Source organism: Prunus mume, linkage group LG3 (assembly GCF_029339155.1).
Source record: "Prunus mume cultivar Tortuosa linkage group LG3, ASM2933915v1, whole genome shotgun sequence".
Taxonomy (NCBI): domain Eukaryota; kingdom Viridiplantae; phylum Streptophyta; class Magnoliopsida; order Rosales; family Rosaceae; genus Prunus; species Prunus mume.
Genome location: NC_142700.1, coordinates 6,074,318 through 6,098,669, shown reverse-complemented (window position 1 = coordinate 6,098,669; position 24,352 = coordinate 6,074,318). Strand labels below are relative to the sequence as shown.

The following is a 24,352-nucleotide window of genomic DNA, read 5'->3' as shown; positions in this document are numbered from 1 at the left end:
CCAGTTAATCATTCTCTCTCACCACAGCAAGGCCTTGTAGATTCCAACCCACTGACCAAAGCATTAATATATCATTTTCTCTCACATTGTTAATCAGATTTCTTTCTTTTCCTTTTCTACTCAGTTTTCTCAGCAACCAAACATAGAAAAAGAAAACCCCTCAAAGCATTAATATATCAATAATACACAGAGCGAATAGAAAAACGGAACATTTCTCCTTAACGCCACGTAAAGTCTCTGTCTTTTTTGTGTGTGTACAGAGTCAGTCTGCTGGATCGTTGATGCTTCCCTGTTGTTTCGTCAGAAGATTTCTTCCTTCGTAAGAAAATTGAAAAAGAACCCCAAAAAATTATATAAATAAAGAAACAATTGGGCCTAAAAGCTATTCGGATCGAGTTATTGATCCGCCGGTGGCCCAATGTCATGGGAAGAATTAGTAAGGCCAGGTCTGAGTGAGTGATGTTGCAAGATGATGTCCATGATGATGGGTTTGGTGTTGACCAAAAACAGATGATGGGTTTTGTGTAAATTTTCTACTTTTTGGTAATTATTTAATTTAGATGACCAATAAATTATTATTATTTAAGTTCGCTCTGTTTTCCTGTCCTCATGTGTCTAAGCACCGAAAAAAAACAAGTCTAAGCACCATCCTGAATTTGCCTGTTTTACCTTTTACCTACCCATCACCATCCTGAAAGAGTTGTGCAGGAATTATATTGGATAGCTCATGGACTTCCAACAAGTTAGAGACGACCTAGACGTATTATATTATTGCAAGGGACAAATTTGTACCACTGGAGGAGGACCGTCATGCGAATTGTGCAATCCCAATGTCATGATCACTCAGAAAATATTGAAGCTGTACAAAACACGTAGGGCATGAAATAAAGACGACCGCAATTCAGACAAGTTGCTTTTAAATTTATTCAATCGTCATCATCGACGACAGTGCCTGCATTATTTCCTCACTTTTTAGTAGTGAGCAGCTTTGGCCCTTGATTGCGACTCGAGTCTTCATCCCTTATCTGAAGTCTTGGTCAAGCCACGCCACTTTATCATTTAGGTCCAATCACCATACTATTGTCATCAATTTTAGCAACAACCAAATATTTTCACATACTCACATATTTGGAAATATTACATTTTGTCTTTCAGTGATCGAATCAAAGACAGGTACACATTTTACATTTTACATTTTACATCTTTCATAAATTAAAAATAGGTATACAATAATTTATAAAAAAAATATAAGTACATTATTAACCCATAGGTAAATTATTTTACAATATACCTATAAATGTGTATAGGTACAATAATTTGGAGAGGACATATAGGTTCGTTTAAAAAAATACGCACATTGTTTTACTCGGTACATTATAAGGGAAAAAAAATAGGTACATTATTTGGAGAGAGAAAATAGGTTTATTTATAATAAAAATATTGTTTTTCATAAAACAAATAATAGGTATTTTATTCAGAGAAAAAAGGTACATTATTTAGAGAAAAAAATAGGTACATTATTTAGAAAAAAAATAGGTTCATTTAAAAAAAAAAATTGTTTTTCATAAACAAAAAATAAATAGATTATCAAAATATTTTTCAACATAATTAGAATGTACACTATTATTCATTAAAACTATAATAAAATAGATTACTAGTAGTATAATTTATAGAAAGAAAACAACAACAAAAATTTATTAAATAAACTAAAATGTTACTAACACGTTAATGTTGAATTTAATATTTAATTTCAAATAAGTTTCTAAATTAATTCCTACATTTATTATAATCATTTGAAGATGTTTTCAAATTCAATGTATGTCATTAGTTACTTATTATCATTGTCTAAACTCATTTTAGCATGATATATTATACAATTACTCATATATAATCTATTTGAAGGGAAAAACTCAAAACTAGCCACTTATTATTTTCTAATTGGTTTTAGAAATTTTATATGCGGAGAGATTATAGAATACTACCACGTAGTACATCTTATACATGTGTTAATGGATATTTATAAATACTAATTCCTCTAAGTAATTATATAATACCTCATGCTAAAATGACCCTATTAATAAAAAAATCATCGTAATATGCACATGAGACGGGGCACGTAGGATCCAGTGGATGATGACACCAAAGTGGCTTAACGCGATGACGTAGTATTACATGTCGTTTGCTGTTTAGAACAGCCACGTGGACGCTCATCTAGCCGTAGACTACATTTCAATGCATTCTTTGTATAGTGGGTTAATTATTGTGACTCGACTCTTCATCACGAATATGAAAAAGCTATCTATTAAGAAAGTCTTTTAGTCAAGCCACGCCAGTTGGTCGCCAATTTTAACAAACAACCAAGCCAACCAAATATTTTCACATACTTTTATATTATCGAAAAAGGGTTTCGAGGTGGAATCTTTTCTCACTCGTTAATTAAAATAAATAAAACGGACGGATGAGTGTTGACAGACAAAAAATAATAATTATAGGTTAGTAAAGGCATTTCCTATCTATATAATAGGCCAGGCTTTGCCTCAGTTTCCTTAGGAAACAATTTACCACATAACATACAGTGCATGCCTATACCACATATGGCCTTTCAATATGGGATGCTTATGCAACTTTCAATAAAGTTGCTCGTAGTACTTGTACTAGCGGCTACAAATTCTGTAGCAACAACAAGAGCAAGCGCAGGAGGAGCAGGAGAAGAAAATGAAACAGCTATAGCCCTGCCCGGCTGCAAACCCAAATGCGGTAATGTCACAATTCCATACCCATTTGGCATTGGTGCCGGTTGTTACTTCGGACCACGATTCGAAATCACCTGCGAGGATAGGTCCACAGAACCCCGATTGATGAAATCCCGTATGCTTGTCAGCAACATATCCCTTGAAGAAGGTGAGCTGCAAACAATGCAGTTAGTAAACCGAGTTTGTTTTGACAGCCAAGGCGACCAAACCGGCACCGAAGACCAAAGCGTAGGCGGGCTCACTGTGATTCCTCCTTACACCATCTCTGGTGCCAAAAACATGTTGGTTGCGGTTGGTTGTGACACGTACGTGCGCTTAGTTGGTAGCCGGGATGATCAAAACTACACAACCGGCTGCTTCTCCCAATGTCAAAATAATATTAGTAGCAACGCCATTGATAAGAACGACCCTTGCTCTGGCATGGGGTGTTGCGAAACGAAGATCCCCCCTTTAATGCACAACCTGTCTCTGACGGTGTTAAGCTTTAGACAACATGAGCCTGTATGGGACTTTAACCCCTGCAGCTACGCCTTCGTTGTGGGAAGGGGCAACTTCACATTCAGCAATACAAGTTTTCAACAACTCCGCAATACAACCCGGCTTCCCCTGGTTCTTGATTGGAAAATTGGGGACGAGTCGTGTGAAAATGCAAAGAAAAGCAACAATTATGCATGCAAGGGAAACAGTGACTGCCATAACACGACTTCTTCAGGTTACATTTGCCGGTGTAAGGACGGCTACAAAGGGAACCCATACCTCGAAGATAGTTGCCAAGGTATAATATGTTTTTATTTTAATTTCTTAATTACCTAGTAGAATTGAAAATTGTTTAACCATACAATTATTATATATCATGGACAAACACACACACACTGACACACATATATATGCTTGTTTGCTTGTGTGTGTGATAATTATTAAATCTTGTCCAATATAGATCCCTACATTTTCTATTTCCTAAACATATACTCATCACTCTATAAATCTATGTGTAAAACCCAATTTCAAATTTAAATGACTGTAGGATATAAGAGGTTGTAGTATTTCTATGTTTTTACATCATTGCCACCAAACTTCATATTTTATTTATAATTTATTTCAAGCATTTCATTAACTACCATAATTGTAATTAATATACTCCCTATTAATAGCATATCAACCACCCCATTTCTTTTAGTTGTCATTCCCTCTCACATCTCGCCCCTTAAAATTACAAAAAAAATAAAAATAAAAAATCTGTAAATTACATATCCAATAATGTACCTATGAAATATAATATAAATATATACATATAAAATATAGGTATATTATTTACCCAAAAAAAAAAAGTCAGTTACTTTGTAATTGTATATTTTTCATAATTAAAAATAGGTACACAATAATTTAAATAAAATATAGGTACATTATTTACCCACAGTAAATTATTTTACAATATACCTGTAAATGTGTATAGGTACATTATTTGGAATAGATAATTATGTACACTTTTCATACTAGGTAAATTATGTTTTTCATAAAACAAACAAGTAATAGGTACATTATTTTTTCAACATAATTAGTATGTACAGTTTTATTCATAAACAATTATAAAGTGGATTATTAGTCATGTATAATTCATAAAAAGAAAATAATATAAACATTTTATTAAACAAACTGATTACCTAAATTTGAATTTATTGTTAAATTTTTTTTAAAATGTTTCAAAATTAATTCTTACATCCATTACAACTATTTAGAGATCTTTCCAAATTCAACATCTGTCATTATATACAATCCAATTAAAAACTGTTTTCATATTGATTCATACATTAATATACAAAATGCAATAATGGCTTAGTTGAGGGTATTTTTGGAATCTGAAAAGTACAATAAATCAGATTTTATGCTTAATTAGGTAACTTGCTGAGTTGGATCCTAGTCATGAGTGAAGGGTTTTAGGTACAGTAAATTGAATTTGAAGGGTGTAAGCCAAATTTACTATAATTATTATTGCAGCTATGATATTCTTCTTGATGGATCTATGATATTTGAGTTTTACTATTTCTTTCAGATATTGATGAGTGTGCTTTGAATGCGACCCTCTGTGAGAATGGGAAGTGCATAAATAAAGTTGGAAATTACACTTGTGAATGTAACAGTGGCTACCATAATCTGGACGATATTACGTGCATCAAAGCTCCCAATACAAAACCCTTGAAAATTTCGCTCGGTATGTATTTATTTTACATATAAGTCAATCAATGAAACATATATTCAACACACGAGCAGTAATGCATAGTTAATATTATTCATGAATCAATGAAACAAAATAGTAGGTAGACAAAAACAAAAAAGAAAAAAAATAATCATGAGTTAAAAAAGAAAGAAATGAAATAGCTAGCTGATACTTGCCTATATGGTTTTCAATTTATTGCAGGTGTGTCATTGAGCTTCTCTGTTTTAGTGGTTGCAATTCTTTGGAAATATAGGAAAAGTAGGAAAAAAAAAGAAGAGTATCTCAGACGAAAATACTTTGAAGAGAATGGCGGCGAGCGTTTAAAGGAAAAACTAGGGGACAAAGCCAGAATCTTTACTGAATCAGAAATTAAGGAGGCCACAAATAATTATGCTGTAAGAAACGAAATTGGTAGGGGAAGGCATGGAATTGTTTACAGAGGAGTACTAGATAGAAAAGACGTTGCCATAAGGAAGTCAAGAGTTAGTGCCCCAACTGATCACCAAAATCAAACTACCGATACTGCCCCAACTGCCCAAAAACAAAGCAACTCCGCCCCAACTGACCAAAATCAAAATACCGAGGCCCCAACTGACCAAAAAGAAATTACCCCCCAGGAGCAATTTGTTAACGAGATGACTGTTCTTTATCAGATCAACCATAATAACGTTGTGAGATTCGTAGGTTGTTGTTTAGAGACCAAACCCCCAATATTGGTTTATAAGTTCATCCGCAATGGCAGTCTTCATACGCATATTCATGGAAAAGAAGGCGAAAAACCGCCACCACCACTTCCATTGACAACGCGCTTGAACATAGCAGCCGAGACGGCAGGAGCCCTAGCATACTTGCACCACGACGGTTCGAATAAAATCATACACGGTGATGTGAAAACAGCTAATATACTATTAGATGAGAATATGACGCCAAAACTGTCCGACTTTGGAGCATCAAGACTACTGGTTCCTGAAGATGAGAATCAAAAATCAACTTTAGTCCATGATTCGGACGGATACGTAGACCCTGAATACCTTGACTCAAAGTCAAAGAAGCCCCTAACAGAAAAGAGCGACGTCTATAGCTTTGGAGTTGTGCTAGCGGAGCTGTTAACAGGCCGAAAGGCAGAGGAAAACCTAGCAAATTACTTTGTTGACTCGGTGGAAAAGGATATGTTGGGTCAAATTCTTGATGGAAAAATAGTGGAGGAACATCTTGATGCAGAAGTCAGAAAAGCTGCTGATCTGGCAAAAAGATGCTTGAAGCCAATTGGGGAAGGAAAGGCCTTTCATGAGACAAGTAGCTCCAGAGCTCCAATTATTAGTGCTAACCATGGCACTACGTCCAAGTGGATGAGGAGAGGCTAAAGACACCGGCATCTTGGTTGGGTCATCTGCTTCCGCTGTCGATATTACAACCGGAACCAGTGCAGAGTGCGAGAGCAACATGAAATAATACCTCATGGAGATGGAACCAATAATTAGTTGACTTGTTTGTTGTTCCATGTAAATTTGTTGTGTGCTTTACCTTTTTTTTCCAGGTGTTGTGTGCTTTACTTGTTATATATATATTGTAAATTTTTTTTCTTTCGTATGTGACTAGATTTGCATCCTGTTCAAAGTTGGTTTTCTATATTTGAGGATGTTATGAATTCAAGATTTTCTGATTGAAATGTATGTAATCATTTAAGACATTAATCTATATATATAGCAAAAGACAAAAGACAAAGAACAATAAAATATTAAAAATGTCAAAAAATACCCTTGTTAATTAGGTTTATATGTTGAATTTTTTTATATTAAAAAAAAGAAAAAAAAAAAGAAAAGTAGTAGTTAATTGAACAATCTGATTTTGTTTTTGTTTTTGTTTTTAATTTTTCATTGCTTCTTATTTTTTAAAATTATCTCAAACATATTGCTTCTAAAACAATATATTAAATATTTAAGGCTAAATGTCATTTTTGGTTCCTGTAATTTGACACTTCAACTACTTTTGACTATGTTCTAATTACTAAAATGTCTTCGTTGTTTGATTAAAGTATATGTCAAATCCAACCTTTTTTTTAAAATTGTGTGAGGATATAATAGGTAAAAAAATATGAATTCCTAATAGGTTAGTTCACCAAGAATTAAAATACCACCTCACACACACAAGAATTGAATTTCTCAATTGCTATTTTATGTGGGTCTTATTTACTTTTTAATTCCTTGATGTGAAGAAAATTAATGTAAGAATCTTCTATAATTGAAATTCAATTCTTAATTTTAATTCCAATTCTTGATTAATAAACACTCCAAAATAAAAAGACACATTACCTTTCTCTTTTTCCTTTTCTCAACTTGTCTACTTTTTCTATTTTTATTACATTATTTTCTTGCACTCAGATATTCACAGGTTTAGGCCGTGATTGTGACTCGAGTCTTCATCACTAATAAAAACAAGATATTCACAGCTCCACCAACAACCATTGGTCCAGTCAAGATTAGTTGTCAACAAAGATTCTATTACTGGCGTGAAGCACGAGGTCGTGAAGTTGCTTTTCCATTTACATGTGCAGGAGAAAAGGCACATTACTTGTCTCTCTTTTCCTTCCCTTTCCTTTCTTTTCTTCAACATGGCTCTTCTTTTTATTTTAATACATTATCTCTTACGCCTTTTTTTTAAATTTTTGATCATGAGATTTTTCTACTAGTAAAGTCACCGTCCTCGTAAAATTAGCCTTGGCTTGGCTTGGCTTGGTTGGCTAGCAATTCCTTTAATGAAGACATATATCAACATTGGCAGACTGATTTGTGTCGCTCATAATCATATCTCTTATTAAATAAAACTCAACATTACTTTGATCGCGTTCTTTTAGTAAGGTCACCTCCGATCATGGGTCATATGCCAAATATAACTATAAAATAATGCAAAACTCATTTCCAGTTATGAGCTATAAAAAATTGACCAAATTTGAGAGGATCACATTTAACCATTTAGCCCTTCAACTAAGCCACTTGTAACCCAACTATAGTCACACAACATTATTGCAATGGACAAATTGTACCGATGGGAGATCAATTGTGAAATATCATCAGCTTTTAGATAAGCATGAATCAATTCCATCTCCAGTATTAATTTGGTCCAGTCAAGATCAATTATGAACAAAGATTCTATGGATGGAGATATGACTGGCGTGATGCACGAGGTCGCGGGTTGCAAGTATTTGTAGTATTTTCTCCATTTTGTAGAATTGGCCTTGGCCTGCTAGCACTTCCTTTATTCTTAATTCGTTCTACAAATTTCCATCCCTAGCTGAAACTACCAAGCTTTATGTTCATGGATTATAATTGAATTTGTTCTTGGATGTTCCATTGACTTAGTGACGACCTAGACACCATTATTGCAATAGACAAATTTGTACTAATGGAGCACTACGTGAATTATTTAACCCCACAATATAAAAACAAAAGGTAGATCAATTGTGAAATAATATCATCAGCTTTTAGATAAGCATGTTCTATCTCCAGTACTAATTGGTCCAGTCAAAATCAATCGTGAACAAAGATTCTATGGATGGAGATATGGTTGGCGTGATGCACGAGGTCGTGCGTCATGCACCATGGTTGTAAGTCATTAAGCCATGATTTTAGTTTTATTTAATGTACCATTAATTCTAGAGCTACTTTTATTGAAAGCGCTTATGTTGAGAAGGACTTCTTATATATAAACATATTCGTTGTATTTGAACTATATTTATTGACTACATTATTCATCAGTGACCACATCTCAAATTTAGGTAGATTCCACATATCATCTCTCCTTTCCTTTCCTTTCCTTTCTTTTCCTAAACATGTCTCTTCTTTTTATTTTAATACATTATCTCTTATGCCTTTTTTTTTTTGTCTTTTTGAACACGAGATTTTTCTACTAGTAAAGTCACCATCCTCTAGAATTAGCCCTGGCATGGCTTGGCTGGGTAGCAATTCCTTTAATGAAGACATATATCAACATCGGCATACTGTTTTGTATAATTCATAATCATATTTTTTTGTTATATAAAACTCAACATCACTTTGATCGCGTTCTTTTAGTGAGGTCATCTTCAATCATGGGTTATAAGCCAAATATAGCTATAAATTAATGCAAAATCCATTTATGAAAAAATAAAATAAAATAGGCCAAATTTTGAAGGCCCCACATTAGTTCATTAGCCCTTGTTTTTTTTGTGAGCTCGGGGCATATGCTTTTCAAGAAAAAAAAGTATCACGCATGATTGTGAGCATTAAACATCTCATGCAATCACTGGCGGAACTATGAATTTTTTTAGCCTAGGTGAAAATTTTAAAGGTTAAAAGCTTAAAAGAAAAGGAGTGGGCTATAATTTATATGGTATATCAACTAATACGAAAATTAATATCAAATCATTAATTAATATGAAAATCAATGTCAAATCATTAATTAATCTAACAAGAATCAATATCAATTAATCTAACGAAAATCAATATCAAAATATCAATTAAACAAACAAATAATAATTGATCATACCTCTTGTGCCACACAATCTCTTCCTATTTGAGTTTGCTAATCATACAAATACAGAGATAGTCAAATAAAAATATTTTAATTATCTCAAACGTATTCCTTCTAAAAAAATATTTTAAATATTTAATTTTAGGAGGCTAGTGGGAATAGAGGAAGTATTTTAGCAGCATTGTCCAATCCAAACAAGGTGTTATTTATTTTAACATATATGGATGTCTCCATATGTTCCATGACACGAAGCCAGCCATGCCATGGACTTCCAAAACGTATATACAGCTATAATAAAACCCTGAGTTGCCTGTACCAACCCTGCATCGACAATCTCTTTTTCCTTTCCTTTTTATTTTTGTCTATTGTTTATATTTTATTACATTATTTTATTGTTCCTTTTACTTTCTTGTGCTGTGTGACACAAGCGAACTCTACCTCCAGCTAGGATGTCTCCATTATTTTCTTGTTCCTTTTGCAATATGTACATTTTCTTAAGATTGCAATTAAGAAAAGAGACCAACATTGGTTCCCTATATTATTTAAGATCCTCTTTTAGATGATTTCTAAAATTTAATAAAATTCTCGTCAGTCACACTGTCCAGGATTCTCACAGAAGAAAAAATAAATAAAGTAAAAAAACGGAAGAAATGTTTTAGTACGTAGTTCTAGACGTGATCGACAAAAAAAGGTTAAATGAGTTTCTTAAAGATCTGTTTGGTTCTGAGTGATAAACGTAACTCATTGCCTTGGTTCAGGCTGCCAACTCTTTTTTCTCTTTACTTAGATTTTTTTTAATTTAAAAAAAAATGATTATGGAGAATTGCTAACAAACATGGCATGTAAAGGATGGTCCAAACACAACACTTGCTAATCAATAAACAGTAGGCAGCATATCTTCTATTTACTACATGAATTTTATTAGGGGGAAGCAAGAAAAAGAAAAAAAAGAAAAAAAAGGAAGTTGAGGAGGTTACCCCAATCCTCTATATGGTTTAATCAATATTTGGTGGTCTGAGACATGTCATGGTATGTATGCCATGATCCAATCCAACAGTTAAGAGCTATGATTTCACCTAAGAACCATATATAAAGCCCTTACTATAGAATGACTCTTCACTATATTTTTTTTATAATAAAAAATGGCAACAGTCACCCCAACAAATGTCACCTCACCTTTAGTCACCCCAGCAAATATCACCAAATAATAGTGGTTGTTGTCACTCTTTTTTTCTTTTCTTTTTTTGTAGTGCTTACCTGTCAAAGATTATAGAAGGAAATTTTATTTGTTTGCTAAAATATTTAGAGTCATGCTAGAGATACCATCTTTAGATACCAACTTGTAAATCATTTCTCTTCATCTATTGAAGTTTAATTGACCTAAAAAAAAGGAAAATAATATCATCCCTATTCTCTTATCCTCTTGCCATATAGGTGGGACTAAATTGTATTGGATGTTCCATGGACTTGCAAGAAGTTAGTGACGACCCAGACAACATTATTGCAATGGACAAATTTGTACCGATGGAGGATCATGTGAATTATTTAACCCCACAATATAAATATAAAGGGAAGACTACATCAATTGTGAAATATCATCAGCTTTAGATAAAGCATGAATCAATTCCATATCCAGCACTAGTCAAGATCAATTATGAATAAAGATTCTATGAATGGAGATAGACTGGCGTGATGCACGAGGTCGTGTGTTGAAAGTATTTGTAGTGTTCTTTCCATTTATACAAAGGGGAATGTTAGCAATCATCTCTTTAATTTTTTTTTTTTGCAAATTCTTTCTTTTTGTCATGACATGTGTTACTTTATTTATACTTAAAACAATGTCATTAATAATCAAATAAGCTAGTTTTTGTTTTCCAAATTTACTCTTAAATTAAATATATTGACTTCCCTAATTTCTTCAATTTAAAAAATATTTTCTCTCTCCATCTCACTCTCAATCCTCTCTATCCTTTGCAGCGCCCCTCAACCCTTCTTATACCTCCCCGCTTCTCCCCAAAACAAACACTAATACCCAGCAATGACCCATGACCAGTACCCAAACAAGCACATGAAAGTAACCCACTTCCTCTCCCCCCCATTACCACCAAACATCTCCCACATCCCCACCCAACAGCCCCCCACCTTCCCTCGTCCTTTCCTTTCTCTGTTGTTTGTAATTGAACAATTTTTTATTTTATTTCTCAAATCTCACCACCAAACCATTATTATTATTATTATTATTTTAATATTTGATCTTGTTTATAAAAAAAAAGTGTTTGAACTTTCATGATTTGAGAAGCAAAGGGTCTATAGAGGTTAGAGAGGGACAAAAAAATATTGGATTTTTTTTTCTCATCGCACAAATGTGTGTGAGAGAGAGAGGTTGGGTTGTGTCTTGTGTCAAGGGCATATATAGAAATAGAATTTAATGTTTTATTAAAATTAAAAACATTGTTTTGAGTGAGAGAGAAGTGCCATGTATCATTAGAAAATTGGAAAAAGTTCAACGAGAATGTTAGAAAAAAAACTGCTAGCATTTTTCCTATGAAAAAAGATTTTTTTTTTTGCAAACGTACATGCAACTTAAGGCCATGCACCATAGTTTTCTCTATTATTTTTTTAAATGTTGCGAAAAGAGGTCCTGTCAGTAATAAATCAGTTCTAGGTCTTTTTAAAAGAAACAAAGTCTTGGTCAGTCAACGAAGGTAAACAGAAGTCATTGCCCTGTTTATAATTACTTCACGAAATTGCCTAGTAAGCCCACAGCTATTTCTGACTAGCAGAATAACGGCCTCTCTCCTCACAGATCCTTACTCTCTTCATCTGATGAAGTTTTATTGACCCAAAAGAGAAAATGAAAAAGGAAAAAAATATCATCGCTATTCTCTCATCCTCTTGCCTTTGCATCCAGTAAATAGCGTGGTAAGTGTTTTTATCAGTTGAAGCTTAATTTCCTGAAATAAATATTTGTAATCTCTCTCACTATCTACCTTCAAAGGCTTCTGTAGGCTCTTGAAGTTATGTCTGTACAGCGCTGTGTTGATGATCTGACCAAAATCATAAGGTTAGTTTTTGCAAGATGTAGCCGTTTAATAATATAAGATGACTTAAGATGACTATTTGGCGTGCCCCACTGAGTATCATCTCGTTTTCTACGATATCGTAATGTATTTTAATTGACTTGTCATTTGATTTTGGGTTAGATATACTCTAATTTGTTAAGTCTAGACTTATCTCAATTTTCTGATTGCACTTTTCTTTTAATTAGCGACGCACCAGGTAAACTGGCACGATGTCTGCCATCCGAAGTCAGAGAATTTTTAACAAAGAAATGGGAAAGAACACATTTTTCAGCTTCTTTCTGGAACAAGATGATTGTAATTTCATGTGCTATTGCAATTTCCCTAGATCCCTTGTTCTTATACATTCCATTCATCGATGAGAATAACAAATGCCTTGGAATGGACAAAAGGTTGTGGAATGTGGCTCTGATTTTGCGATCTCTGACGGATATCACTTTCGTGGTGGATATTGGATATCAAATCTATGGAGGGCTTAATAAAGCCTACAAGGAGATCAACCAAGGGAAGCCAGAATGGCAAGTGGATTGGCAAACGACGTTAATAAAAAGAGATGAGATAATTCCATTTGCTAAGAATTTAGCCCGGGAGTTGAAGTGGTGTTGTTTGGTGACTGACCTTCTCTCTGGTTTTCCCATGCCACAAGTAATAAGAGAAATTTAAATTTTTGGTGTAAAATTTATAGACTAGGCAGCTTTAATTACAATGGACTTCTAACCCATTACTATTATTCTTTTGTGCAGCTTCTAGTAAAAGGTTTTTTCAAAATGTGGTCGGGATATTCAGAACCAACAAAGGCTGTCAACTTTTTTCTTCTCAGCCAGTATCTGCCAAGAATTTATCGAATTATTTTATCTTCTACCGAACTTACAAGGACCATCGGAATATGGGTCAAAGCCCTATTCAATTTGTTTTTATACATTATTGCTAGTCACGTAAGTTTCACTTCCATATCCTTTTATTTTAATACGGACTTATTTTGGTAATCGATAAATGCTTGATGAAGTTTAGTTGGATTTACAATAAACTCATGATTAATGCTTAGATCTATCAATTAATTAATTATGTTTTCATAGGTTCTTGGAGCGTTTTGGTACTTCTTTTCCATTCAACGAGAGACCTTCTGTTGGCACCAGGCTTGTCAAAATCAAACAAATCCTGGGGGATGCATGAGTACCTTTTATTGTGATCGTCACAATGCTGCCAAACCAAATATCACATTTTTTGATGAACATTGCAAAATAAATGTTCCATACAATGCTATAGAGCCGTTTGAGTATGGAATATTTCTTGATTCCCTTAAGTCTGGTAATGCGGCGCATATAAATTTTCCAACGAAGTTGTGCTACTCTTTCTGGTGGGGTCTGCGAAATTTGAGGTTTGCTTGCACATGTATATCTTTTTTAAAATTTCACTATTTTATTTTGTATCCTCTATTAATCACAGATTTTTTTTTTATACTAGATTAAAAAAAAAAAGATTCACTATTATACCCAATATAGAAGTCCAAATTAAAAAATATATATCTAATATAAAATGGACTTTAGGAACACAACCAAAATCCATTTATAACATAACAGAGGCTAATTTCCTATCAAACTACTATCGATTTCTTAAAATAAGCCCAACCCCCAAAATCTCATAAAAAAACTCAAAATCCTTGATATGGCATCAAAGTAATTTAATCAAAATTAAATTCAATAGGGTCAGTTGTAAAGATAGGGCATCAAAGTAATATAAAGATTAAATGGTGCAGAGTTTATTTATATCACTAGTGCTTAGAATGAATATATAACTAAATATCTCATAAATAAAAAAAGTCTTCAACAAAATATGATATCCTATTCCTCTTCTTCTTCTCTATTTTATAAATAATATATATCATATTCCAAAGTGCTTCCTAGTGCTAGTCTTGCTAAATTTTTTATACTACTTGATATGCATTGTAAGTCAGTAAATAAAGGAACGGTTGTAAATTTTCTCTTTACTTACTCCTATTGTATATGATATATTTTAAATAAGACTACTTTTCCTTTTATGTGGTAACTAAACTTACAAGGAGGATCCTTTTAGGAATCCCCCATTCCTCTGATCATACAAAAGCTTAATAGAAGAAGGAAATAATTGTTAGAGAACCAAATAAGTGTTGCTTTTGTAACTACTTTCTTCTGCCATTCATTAGTATCTCACATTTTTCTTGGTCCATTACTTACTTTTTGCAGCAATTTTGGCACGAATCTTGCAACAAGTAATTATGTGTGGGAAAACTTGTTTGCAATTCTAATTTCTGTCACTGGCTTGCTATTATTTATATATCTCATTGGAAATATTCAGGTTAGTAATAAATCTCTCTCTTAGATATCTATTTGGTTTACTTTCAATTACTTTCCTTCAGCTTTCAGGGGCGAACCTCCATCTTATGTAAATGTATATTCTCTTCTATTGATGGATCTCTGCATAATTTTATTTGAGATGCGTTGTGAGGTTCACTAAAATTTTATTTCAACTATCTGAACTGTTTGCCTTTGTGTCCTTAAAAAATTTGACCTTGAAAACCAATAAGGCATCAAATGGTTTTAGAATCAAGTGATTTTTTACATAGATTTTTTAGGAATACTTAAAAGTTAGATGATTGGATCATTGATATACACTTCTAATTTACTATTTGTGCTGAAATGTACCTTTCAGACATTCATTCAGATGAGAACCACACAATCGGAGGAAATTAGGAAGAAGATTGAATTAAAAAAAGGAGATATAGACGAGTGGATGAGGAAATATCATATTGATGATGAAAAGAAGGATGAAATCATGAAAAACATAAATAAAAAATTGGAAGAGGACAAAGATGCTGAGCTGGAGATTCTATTCAATGTTCTTCCCGGTTATATGAAAAAACATCTAAAGCATCTTCTTTGCTTCAAAACTCTATCACAAGTATGTTTCTCAACCTCTCTCTTTCAAGTATTTGTATGTATATTATTTATTAAAAAAGAAAATTCTGACCACCTAAGAAATACATGAGTTGCCTTGGCCTTCCGTCACTCATACATCTCATTTGATGGTTCAGTTTGGTTTAGATTGAGACCAAGGCAGTACTTCTTATAAATCGCATTTCCTTAAATGAGATTTAAGAAATAATATGTTGGATTGTCATCTAACTTAATCAGTTCAAATCCAATATTTATAGATTTATTAAATAGAGACCAGGACATTAGTCTAATTTACACGGAATTAATTTGTATTGTTGAACTTATATAAATGAATGAATCTTGGTTTGTGTTTAAATGTCGATTGATTTTAAATACAGGTTAAACTCCTCCAATTTATAAATGAGAATGTGCTGACAATGATGTGCGACTGTCTGACGCCAGTGACGTACAAAGTAAATCAGATGATATTTACAGAGGGGGAACCAATTGATCGCATGCTTCTTATTATAGATGGAACTGTATTTACCTACTCTAATTCTAGCTTTGCACGACGTGAAGAAACAACAGAAGATTCTGGTGTCCCATCCCCAAAGGACAAGGAGGGACCTGGAAAAAGTGTTTATGGAGAAAAGCTTCTGACGTGGGCATCCCCCAACAAATCTGGGTTTGAGGTTCTTCCTCGCTGGACCGAAAATGTCAAATGTCATACAAAAGTAGAAGGTTTTACTCTCTCAGCCCAGGACTTGCTAAGGGTAGTCTCCAAACACGAACGGTGGTGGAAGTTAAACGTATAACCTTGATCTCCCTCCCACCTTCTACGGCGGCTGCCAGGCTGGTCATGTGTGTGTGTGTGTGTATATATATATATATATATATATATGTATGGTAATTTAGGTAACCTTCCAAGTAACAAGGATATCCAGTTTTTTTTTTTTACTTGTGTTTTTGAGTGCTTGTATCGTACTTATGTCTAGAATTATCTCGTTTTTGGGTGCTTGTATCATACTTTTGTTTTTTTTTTGGTAAATATTTAATTTATGGATGACCGAGAAATTGTTATTAATCATATGGTTTTTGGGTTAAATAATTTCAGATAGTTATTGAAAATCTTCTACCAAGATTCCATTTCATGATTATGCTGCATGCAGGCCTACAACCTTATTTTGGTTGTTTTTTTTAACTCTACATTCCATAAAGAAGAAAAACATCAACTCGAAATTAAATCTTGTATATGTCGTAAACAGCTTGAGGTTTATATTCCAAGGATTGCATAAATCTATAATGGGTTGGATCTATCTGAAATTTATATACGTGAACAGTCATTCCTTCGTGCACAAAATTATATATATTCCAGAAGAACCAACAAATAGATGAGAAAGCTGATGAAACTTATTGATGTATGAAACGATTGATCAATTATATTTAATAACCAGTGGATCAACTTAGATGTGGACTTGGAACGTAAGATTAATAAGCTAACTAGATCTTAGTCTAGTGGTTTCAAGTTCAAATCTCCTCGCATCTGTTGATTAAAAAAACAAGACTAATGAAGATGAGAGGTGGACAGAGAAAAATCATTATAGATTAGTAAGGCATTTCCCCTACAAAATAGGCCAGGCTTTGCCTCACTTTCCTCATAAACGATACAGTGCATATACATGGCCTTCCAATATGGGATGCTTATGCAATTTTCTATGTTGCTAGGACTTGTACTAACAGCAGCAAGAGGAGGAGAGGAAAAAATTGAAAATTTGCCAGTGTTCGTCAGGCTTCCAAGAGGGAACCCATATCTCCCAGATGGTTGCGAAGGTATATATACGTACCATCTTTATATTAGCCACTAAAAAATTGAAAATTGTTTTACTATTTGATTATTATCAGGAACAATTAATACTATGTGTTTATGAAACACTATGTTCAGTCAAACAATATGGGTAGAATATTTTTCAGGTTGTATTTCATTCTCCAAAAGGAGGTATTTATAATATAAGGATGTAACCATAGAAGGGTCAAACTAGGAAACAAGATAAAATCATATTAATTACATCTCATAAAGAAAAGAAATATAGTCCTAATAAACTACGAAATAAATATCATAATTAAGCTAGGATCTCACTAACACTCTCCCAAGTTGGGCAGGATGTCATGTACATGCCCAACTTGTCAAGTGATGAGAAAGACCGTAGTAGACACAGCCTTCGTAAGAACATATGCTAGTTGATACACTCGGATGATATAAACGGAAAAAAATAATTTATGCATGCAACTTCTCTTTAAAAAAATGTCGATCAATCTTCATGTGCTTTGTACGATCATATTGCACAAAGTTATGCGCAATTGCAATTGCAGCTTTATTATCACAATACAAATCAATGGGTTTCTGGGGTCTAAACCCAAGATCTACCAACAATCTTCTCAACCATAGTAATTTGCATACACCTTGAGTAATCCCATGGTACTCGGCCTCGGCACTAGACCTAGACATCGCTTTGTACCCTGATTGCAGTTCAGTCATGGAGTTAAATTTCTTGAAACTATTGAAAGCTTTAAATTTGTTTCTGAAGAAATAGACCCAAATCATCCTTGTGAAGTCATCAATTATCAACATAAAGTATTTGTTGTCTGCAACATATTCATTTCTCTTAGGGCCACAAAGGTCAATGTGAACTAACTCAAGTGGAATATTTGCTCTTTGAGCTTGGCCTTTTGAAAAACTAATTTTGTGTTGTTTTCCCAGTTGGCAGTCCTCAAACACATCATTTTTCTCTTCTAGTTAAGGTGATCCATGCACCATATCTTTGTCTCTCAGTTGTTTTAACCCTTTAAAGTGTAGATGTCCTAGCCTTTTATGCCAAGTCCATGTGCAATGAGTGACTGTTGCTTTCATGGCTAACTAGTTTTCAGCTAATAGATATAAAAGATATCACATGTTCTTCTTCATTGGAACCTTGATGATGAGATAGTTCATTGAGGAACTGTCAAACACTTTGCACATGCCTTCTCCAAACACCAATTAGTATCCATGCTCATTCATTTGCCCAACACTCAACAAATTCTCCTTTAGTCTAGCAGATACATCACTTCCTTATATATTTTCTGCCTTTACAAGTGCACCAGTTGGCATTTGCACTCCCAGCCATTAATTTGTCCATACATCAATAAGCAATTCCACATTTCCAATCATATGATTACTGTACATCAATGTGTACCACTCCTTGTGTTTTTGTCTCAGTTTGCACAGTTAGCATAGAACAAGTTCCCATACACTTCATTGACTTACAGTTTGCCTTCTATATAGACTTTCCTGCATTGCACTCTCTAGCCAAATGACCAAATTTGTCACAATTGTAACATTTTGGCTTGCCTTTATAATTGCATTCTCCAAAGATTTCAGAAGGAAAAATGATTAACTTACGTAGGAAATCCACATTCCCCTATATATAATGCTCTCGGTCAACTTAATTCAATAAACGAAGGGGATTAAATAATACAACTTACTAAATTAAATTTATTTATGTCAAGTAATCTCATCTACATGTAGAATTAATGAAAGAAAAATTCTACGTTTTTTTGAACTGCCATTGTATATGTAAATACGTTTTTTTCTTTTAAAACTTCCAATCATATCTCGAACATATTTCACGTTAGTAATTTCTCCAAGAACCGGTTGCTTGTATTTCAATCTTTAGTTCTCCTCTCTATGTATATCCGGTGGTTCATGCTACTCACACATTTTGGAGACATTACATTTTGTATCCCATTGGTACGCAATGCATCGACGTTGTTGAGATGCTTTAAAATTCTATCTCCATCATGAGCCATGCATGCATGCATCGATCATCATCATGGGACTCAATTATCTAGGATGTTACATGGCCTGAAGGCATGGACTTCCAGCAAGTAATAGAGACGAACCAATCATCATGATGAGCACCCTCGTAAATTTGCCGGTTTTACCCTTCTACCGACCCACTAGGCACTAGCAATAATAATATAAATAAAAGGACACCTTTACTTCTCTCTTCCTTTCCTCGACCTGTCTATTTTTTAAAATAAATTTATTTAGAGCATTCACAATCATGCTCTCTATTTTTTTAGTTAAATTTTAGCTAAAAAAATATAAAAGTTATTTTAAGGCTCTATAAAATTTAAACTTCAATCGTGCTCTCTAGTTTAGGGAGTTATAAATATTATAACTCTTTTTTGATTAGTTCATATCTATTTTTTTTTTTAAAAGTTAGCATTAAATAAAGGTTTAAAATACTCGTTAAATAAAGCGACATTAAATTATAGGGAGCCACTAGGAGTCATTTATTTCTCTTCGGATTTAGGAGCTCCTAGAGGTCTCCTTATTTTAGGAGGTGAATAGGGAGCATGGTTGGAGTTGTATTTTTACAATTTCTCCTTAAAATTTGTCTGATGAGGTGGTTTAAGGAGTTCATTGTGGATGCTCTTATTACATAACTATAATTAATCTGAAAAAAACTCTGAAATAATTGAATTAGACAATGCAACGGAGTCCAACAAATTAGAGAGACGATCTAGATGTAGGCTGCATTCAACAAATTTGTACACAAGGAGAGGAGGATCTTAATATTATTCCAACCAACCAATTCAGCTCTTCACGGAGGAATATTATATACCCTACACATTAGGAGATTTATTTTTGTTTTTCCTTTTATTCATACACCATTGAGAGATTAGTATTAGTATTCAAAGTTGCACATAAAAATCATCTCTCTGCGCATGCACATGAGACGGGGCCACGTAGGATCCGGTGGATGACGACACTAAAGTGACTTCGCGCGATGACGTCGGGTACATGTTCGATAGCAACATGTTTAGAACAGCCACGTGGACGCTCATCTATCCGTAGACTTCATGTCAATGCATGCATTCTTTATATAGTGGGGGTCAATTATTGTGTCTCGAGTCTATCTCACTAATCTGAAAAAGCTGTCTATTAAGGAAGTCTTAGTCAAGCCAGGCCACTTTGTCCCCAATTTTAACAACTAAATATTTTCACAAAGGATTTCAAGTTCGAAACTTTTCTCGTTAATTAAATAAATAAATAAACGGATGAGTGTGTTAACTGGCAAAAAAAGGTAACGTAAAGGCATTTTCTATCCATACAATAGGTCTGGCTTTGCCTCAGTTTCCTTAGGAAAACAATTAACACATAACAGACGGTGTGTGCTTACGAGTTGCTTATGCATAAATGGGAGATTTCTCACACACACTACTAAAATGTTATGTAAATTTGAACATAAGACTACAAAACCCTCGTGACAACAAACACCAATTTTAGCAGCACTCCAAACAACATATTCAAAACAATATTAAATGGGCTCCAATAAGTAATAATCTGCAACATTATTCCATCTCCACCATGGACCGTACAGATGGAGGTGGAGCCAGCCATGGCAATTTTAAGTGAATTTTCATTTTCCTACTTTAGTTAAAATTTTAAGTATTTTTGTGGCCCTTCCAACTCCAACAATTCCTCTTAACTAAAGTTTGACAACGTTGATATGCATAGTTTCTTTAAGCCTATCATGTCACGCTCACATTCTTGTCTGAGAATAAATCAAATATAAAATGTGAATCATTATCTGTATGGAAGGGGGTCTCTTCCTGGCCCACCTCACTCTCCCTTGCCCCCAAAAGAACTGCGTTCATCACGTCACGGCCCACTAAAAAAGAATCAACATGATGTTCATCACGTCACGGCCCACTGGAAAAATGATTAACTTACATAGGAAATCCACATTCCCCTATATATAATGCTCTCGGTCAACTTAATTCAATAAACGAAGGGGATTAAATAATACAACTTACTAAATTAAATTTATTTTGTTAGCTTTTACACATCGTGTAAAGAAACAAATTACCAGAATATGCTAAATAAGTGATAAAGTAATCTAAAGAATATTAGATTGGTATCATATTCATAACAATGGGGTTAGCCTACCCCATATATGCATCTCTCAACCCTAAAAACATATCAATTTCATGACCTATGGCTCTTATACCAATTGTAAGATTTTCAAAACATTTTTAGATGTTCATTTGAATATTAAACATGCATTTAATCAAATTAATTGTAGCTGAAGTCTATGGTGGTTGTTTAAATTCAAAAACAAAACTTCTTCCAAGTATCTTAAGCTATGAACATTGATATATTTTTCATAAATGGAAAATTCAAGTGAAAGGATAATATCTAATTACCCTTGAACCAATTATATGAACCAATTTATGTTTGATCTTCTCTTGATGATTTCCTCTTTGGTGATCTCCTCCTTGATCTTTGATCTTTGCTCCTTGATCTTCTCTTTGACATGATACTCTCTGTATTGTAGGCTAATCAAATTGAATAATAAGTCTATCATGTCACGCCCACATGAGAATATATCAAATATTAAATTTGAATCGTTATCTAAATCGAAGGGTTCTCCTCCTGTTCCATGGACTTCCAACAAGTTAGAGAGATGACTCATATGTAAACTGCATTGAGAGATTAGTATTAGTATTCAAACTTGCACATAAAAAAAATCATCTCCCGTAATATAGGTTTTCAAAAAGCTCATTTTAGCATATATATTATATAATTATCTATATATAATTTATTTGAAGGGAAAAATTCAAAACTAGCCACTTATCATTTCCTAATTGGTTTTTGAAATTTTTTTAACACACTAAGAACTAATTAAAAAATAACAAGTGTCTAGTTTTGGAATTTTCGTTCCAAATAGGCTCTATATGGAGAGAGATTATAGAATGCTACAATAGTACGGTCAGAAAAAATCATCATAATATACACGTGAGATGGGGTCACGAAGGATCCAGTGGATGATGACACCAAAGTGACTTAACGCGATGACATAGTACTACATGTCGTTTGATGTTTAGAACAGCCACGTGGACGCTCATCTAGCCGTAGACTACATGTCAATGCATTCTTTCTATGGTGGGTTAATTATTGTCGAGTTCACCAGGAATATGAAAAAGCTGTCTATTAAGAAAGTCTTTTAGTCAAGCCACGCCACTTGGTCACCAATTTTAACAACCAACCAGGCCAATCAAATATTTTCACGTACTTTCATATTATCGAAAAAGGGTTTCAAGGTGGAATCTTTTCTCACTCGTTAATTAAAATAAATAAAACGGACAGATGAGTGTTAACAGACAAAAAATAATAATTATAGGTTAGTAAAGGCATTTCCTATCTATATAATAGGCCAGGCTTTGCCTCGGTTTCCTTAGGAAAACAATTTACACATAACGTACAGTGCATGCCTATACCGCAGATGGCCTCTCAATATGGGATGCTTATTCTACTTTCAATAATGTTGCTAGCAGTACTTGTACCAGCAGCGACAAGTGTTGTAGCAACAACAAGAGCAAGCGCCGGAGGAGGAGGAGAAGAAAATAAAACAGCTATAGCCCTGCCTCCCTGCAAACCCAAATGTGGTAATGTCCCAATTCCATACCCATTTGGCATTGGTGACGGTTGTTACTCCCGACCAGAATTCAACATCACCTGCATAGAATCCAATAATAATGAGCCCACATTACCCCGATTGATGAAAACCCGTATCATTGTCTCCAACATATCTCTTGAAGAGGGTGAGCTGCATATACTGCAGTTAGTAAATAGAGATTGTTATAACGACCAAGGTATCCGACTCCCAAGGGAAGACCAAAGCAGCGGCGGGCTCAGGGTGTATAATCCTTACACCATCTCTGGAGAAAAAAAGCTTCTTTGTGGTTGGTTGTGACACGAGCGTACTTATTCGGTGGCCGGGAAGACCAAAGCTACACAACTGGCTGCGTCTCCGTATGTCGAAAGAAAATTGGTGGCTACGCGTACGCCATTGACAAGAACGAGTCTTGCTCTGGCATGGGGTGTTGCACAGACGAAGATCCTGGGCTGAACAACCTGACTCTGTGGGTGAAAGCTATAACAATAGGTACGTATGGGACTTTAACCCTGCGGCTTCGCCTTCGTTGTGAGACATGGCTCTTTCATTCAAAGTACAAGCTTTCAACAACTTCGCAATATAAGCCGGCTTCCCCTGGTTCTTGTTTGGCAGGTTAGGGAGGAGTCGTGTGAAGTTGCAAGTCAAAACCACGACACTTTTGCATGCAAGGGAAATACCACCTGCCATAACTGGTCTATGGGTTACATTTGCCGGTGTAGGAAAGGCTTCGAAGGGAACCCATACCTCTATGGTTGCCAAGGTATACAAATACATACATATATTATATGCAGCTCTAAAGCTCAAAATTAAGGATATTCTTCTTGATGGATCTGTGATATATAGTTTTACTATTTATTTCAGATATTAATGAGTGCGATAAAAACCCTGTAAGAATGGACAGTGCACAAATCTACAAGGAAATTACTCTTGTTCCTGTGATAGTGGCTACCAACCAAGACCAGATTACGTGCATCGAAGTTCCCTCACAAACACGCTTGAAAATCTCGCTGGGTATGTACTAGAGCTAGTTATTTACCTGTAAGCAGTATATTCAACACACATGCAGTATATTAATTCTGTTTGGCAATGAATATAATCTAGTTTTGACATCGGACCGAGGATACTATTAAGAATAACATATATATGGTTTTCAATTTATTGCAGGCGTGTCATTGAGCTTCTCTGTTTTACTGGTTGCAATTTTTGGGATATATAGGAAACAGAGGAAAAGCCATGTAGAGCTCAAACAAAAATACTTTGACGCTAATGGTGGCGCAATTTTAGAAAAAATGGCTAGTACAGGGAAAACAGCCAAATCCTTTACTGAAAATGACGTTAAGGCCAACGAACAATTATCATAAAGTAAAAATAGTTGGTGAGG

General features: G+C 34.2%; 2 protein-coding genes across 4 annotated transcripts; both read left to right on the top strand.

The window, feature by feature from the left end:
* The first annotated feature begins 2,527 nt into the window (after positions 1-2,527).
* On the top strand, positions 2,528-6,621 carry LOC107880796 (wall-associated receptor kinase 2-like). Of its 2 annotated transcripts, XM_089049055.1 has the most exons (4): positions 2,528-2,796; positions 2,835-3,528; positions 4,804-4,962; positions 5,170-6,621. In XM_089049055.1, exons 1-4 carry the CDS (start codon positions 2,761-2,763, stop codon positions 6,330-6,332), a joined length of 2,052 nt encoding a protein of 683 aa, XP_088905181.1. In that variant the 5' UTR covers positions 2,528-2,760; the 3' UTR covers positions 6,333-6,621. The 2 variants fall into 2 exon arrangements, with proteins under 2 accessions (XP_088905181.1, XP_016648592.2); XM_016793106.2 differs by having other exon boundaries at positions 2,529-3,528.
* Positions 6,622-11,525: 4,904 nt separating this feature from the next.
* LOC103325245 (cyclic nucleotide-gated ion channel 1-like) lies at positions 11,526-16,553 on the top strand. Of its 2 annotated transcripts, none has more exons than XM_016793108.2 (8): positions 11,526-12,399; positions 12,486-12,541; positions 12,746-13,202; positions 13,301-13,492; positions 13,634-13,935; positions 14,780-14,891; positions 15,246-15,494; positions 15,868-16,553. In XM_016793108.2, the coding sequence occupies exons 2-8, from the start codon at positions 12,498-12,500 to the stop codon at positions 16,282-16,284; spliced, it is 1,773 nt and encodes a 590-aa protein (XP_016648594.2). In that variant the 5' UTR covers positions 11,526-12,399; positions 12,486-12,497; the 3' UTR covers positions 16,285-16,553. The 2 variants fall into 2 exon arrangements, with proteins under 2 accessions (XP_016648594.2, XP_016648593.2); XM_016793107.2 differs by having other exon boundaries at positions 12,476-12,541.
* Positions 16,554-24,352: the final 7,799 nt, after the last annotated feature.

Excerpts from the sequence above, each read along its gene's own strand:
- LOC107880796 (XM_016793106.2), top strand. The coding sequence starts at position 2,580 with ATGCCTATACCACATATGGCCTTTCAATATGGGATGCTTATGCAACTT. Across the intron at positions 3,529-4,803 it reads CCTCGAAGATAGTTGCCAAG|ATATTGATGAGTGTGCTTTG; the intron begins GTATAATATGTT and ends TATTTCTTTCAG. Across the intron at positions 4,963-5,169 it reads ACCCTTGAAAATTTCGCTCG|GTGTGTCATTGAGCTTCTCT; the intron begins GTATGTATTTAT and ends AATTTATTGCAG.
- LOC103325245 (XM_016793108.2), top strand. The coding sequence starts at position 12,498 with ATGTCTGTACAGCGCTGTGTTGATGATCTGACCAAAATCATAAG. Across the intron at positions 12,542-12,745 it reads GATCTGACCAAAATCATAAG|CGACGCACCAGGTAAACTGG; the intron begins GTTAGTTTTTGC and ends TCTTTTAATTAG. Across the intron at positions 14,892-15,245 it reads ATCTCATTGGAAATATTCAG|ACATTCATTCAGATGAGAAC; the intron begins GTTAGTAATAAA and ends TGTACCTTTCAG.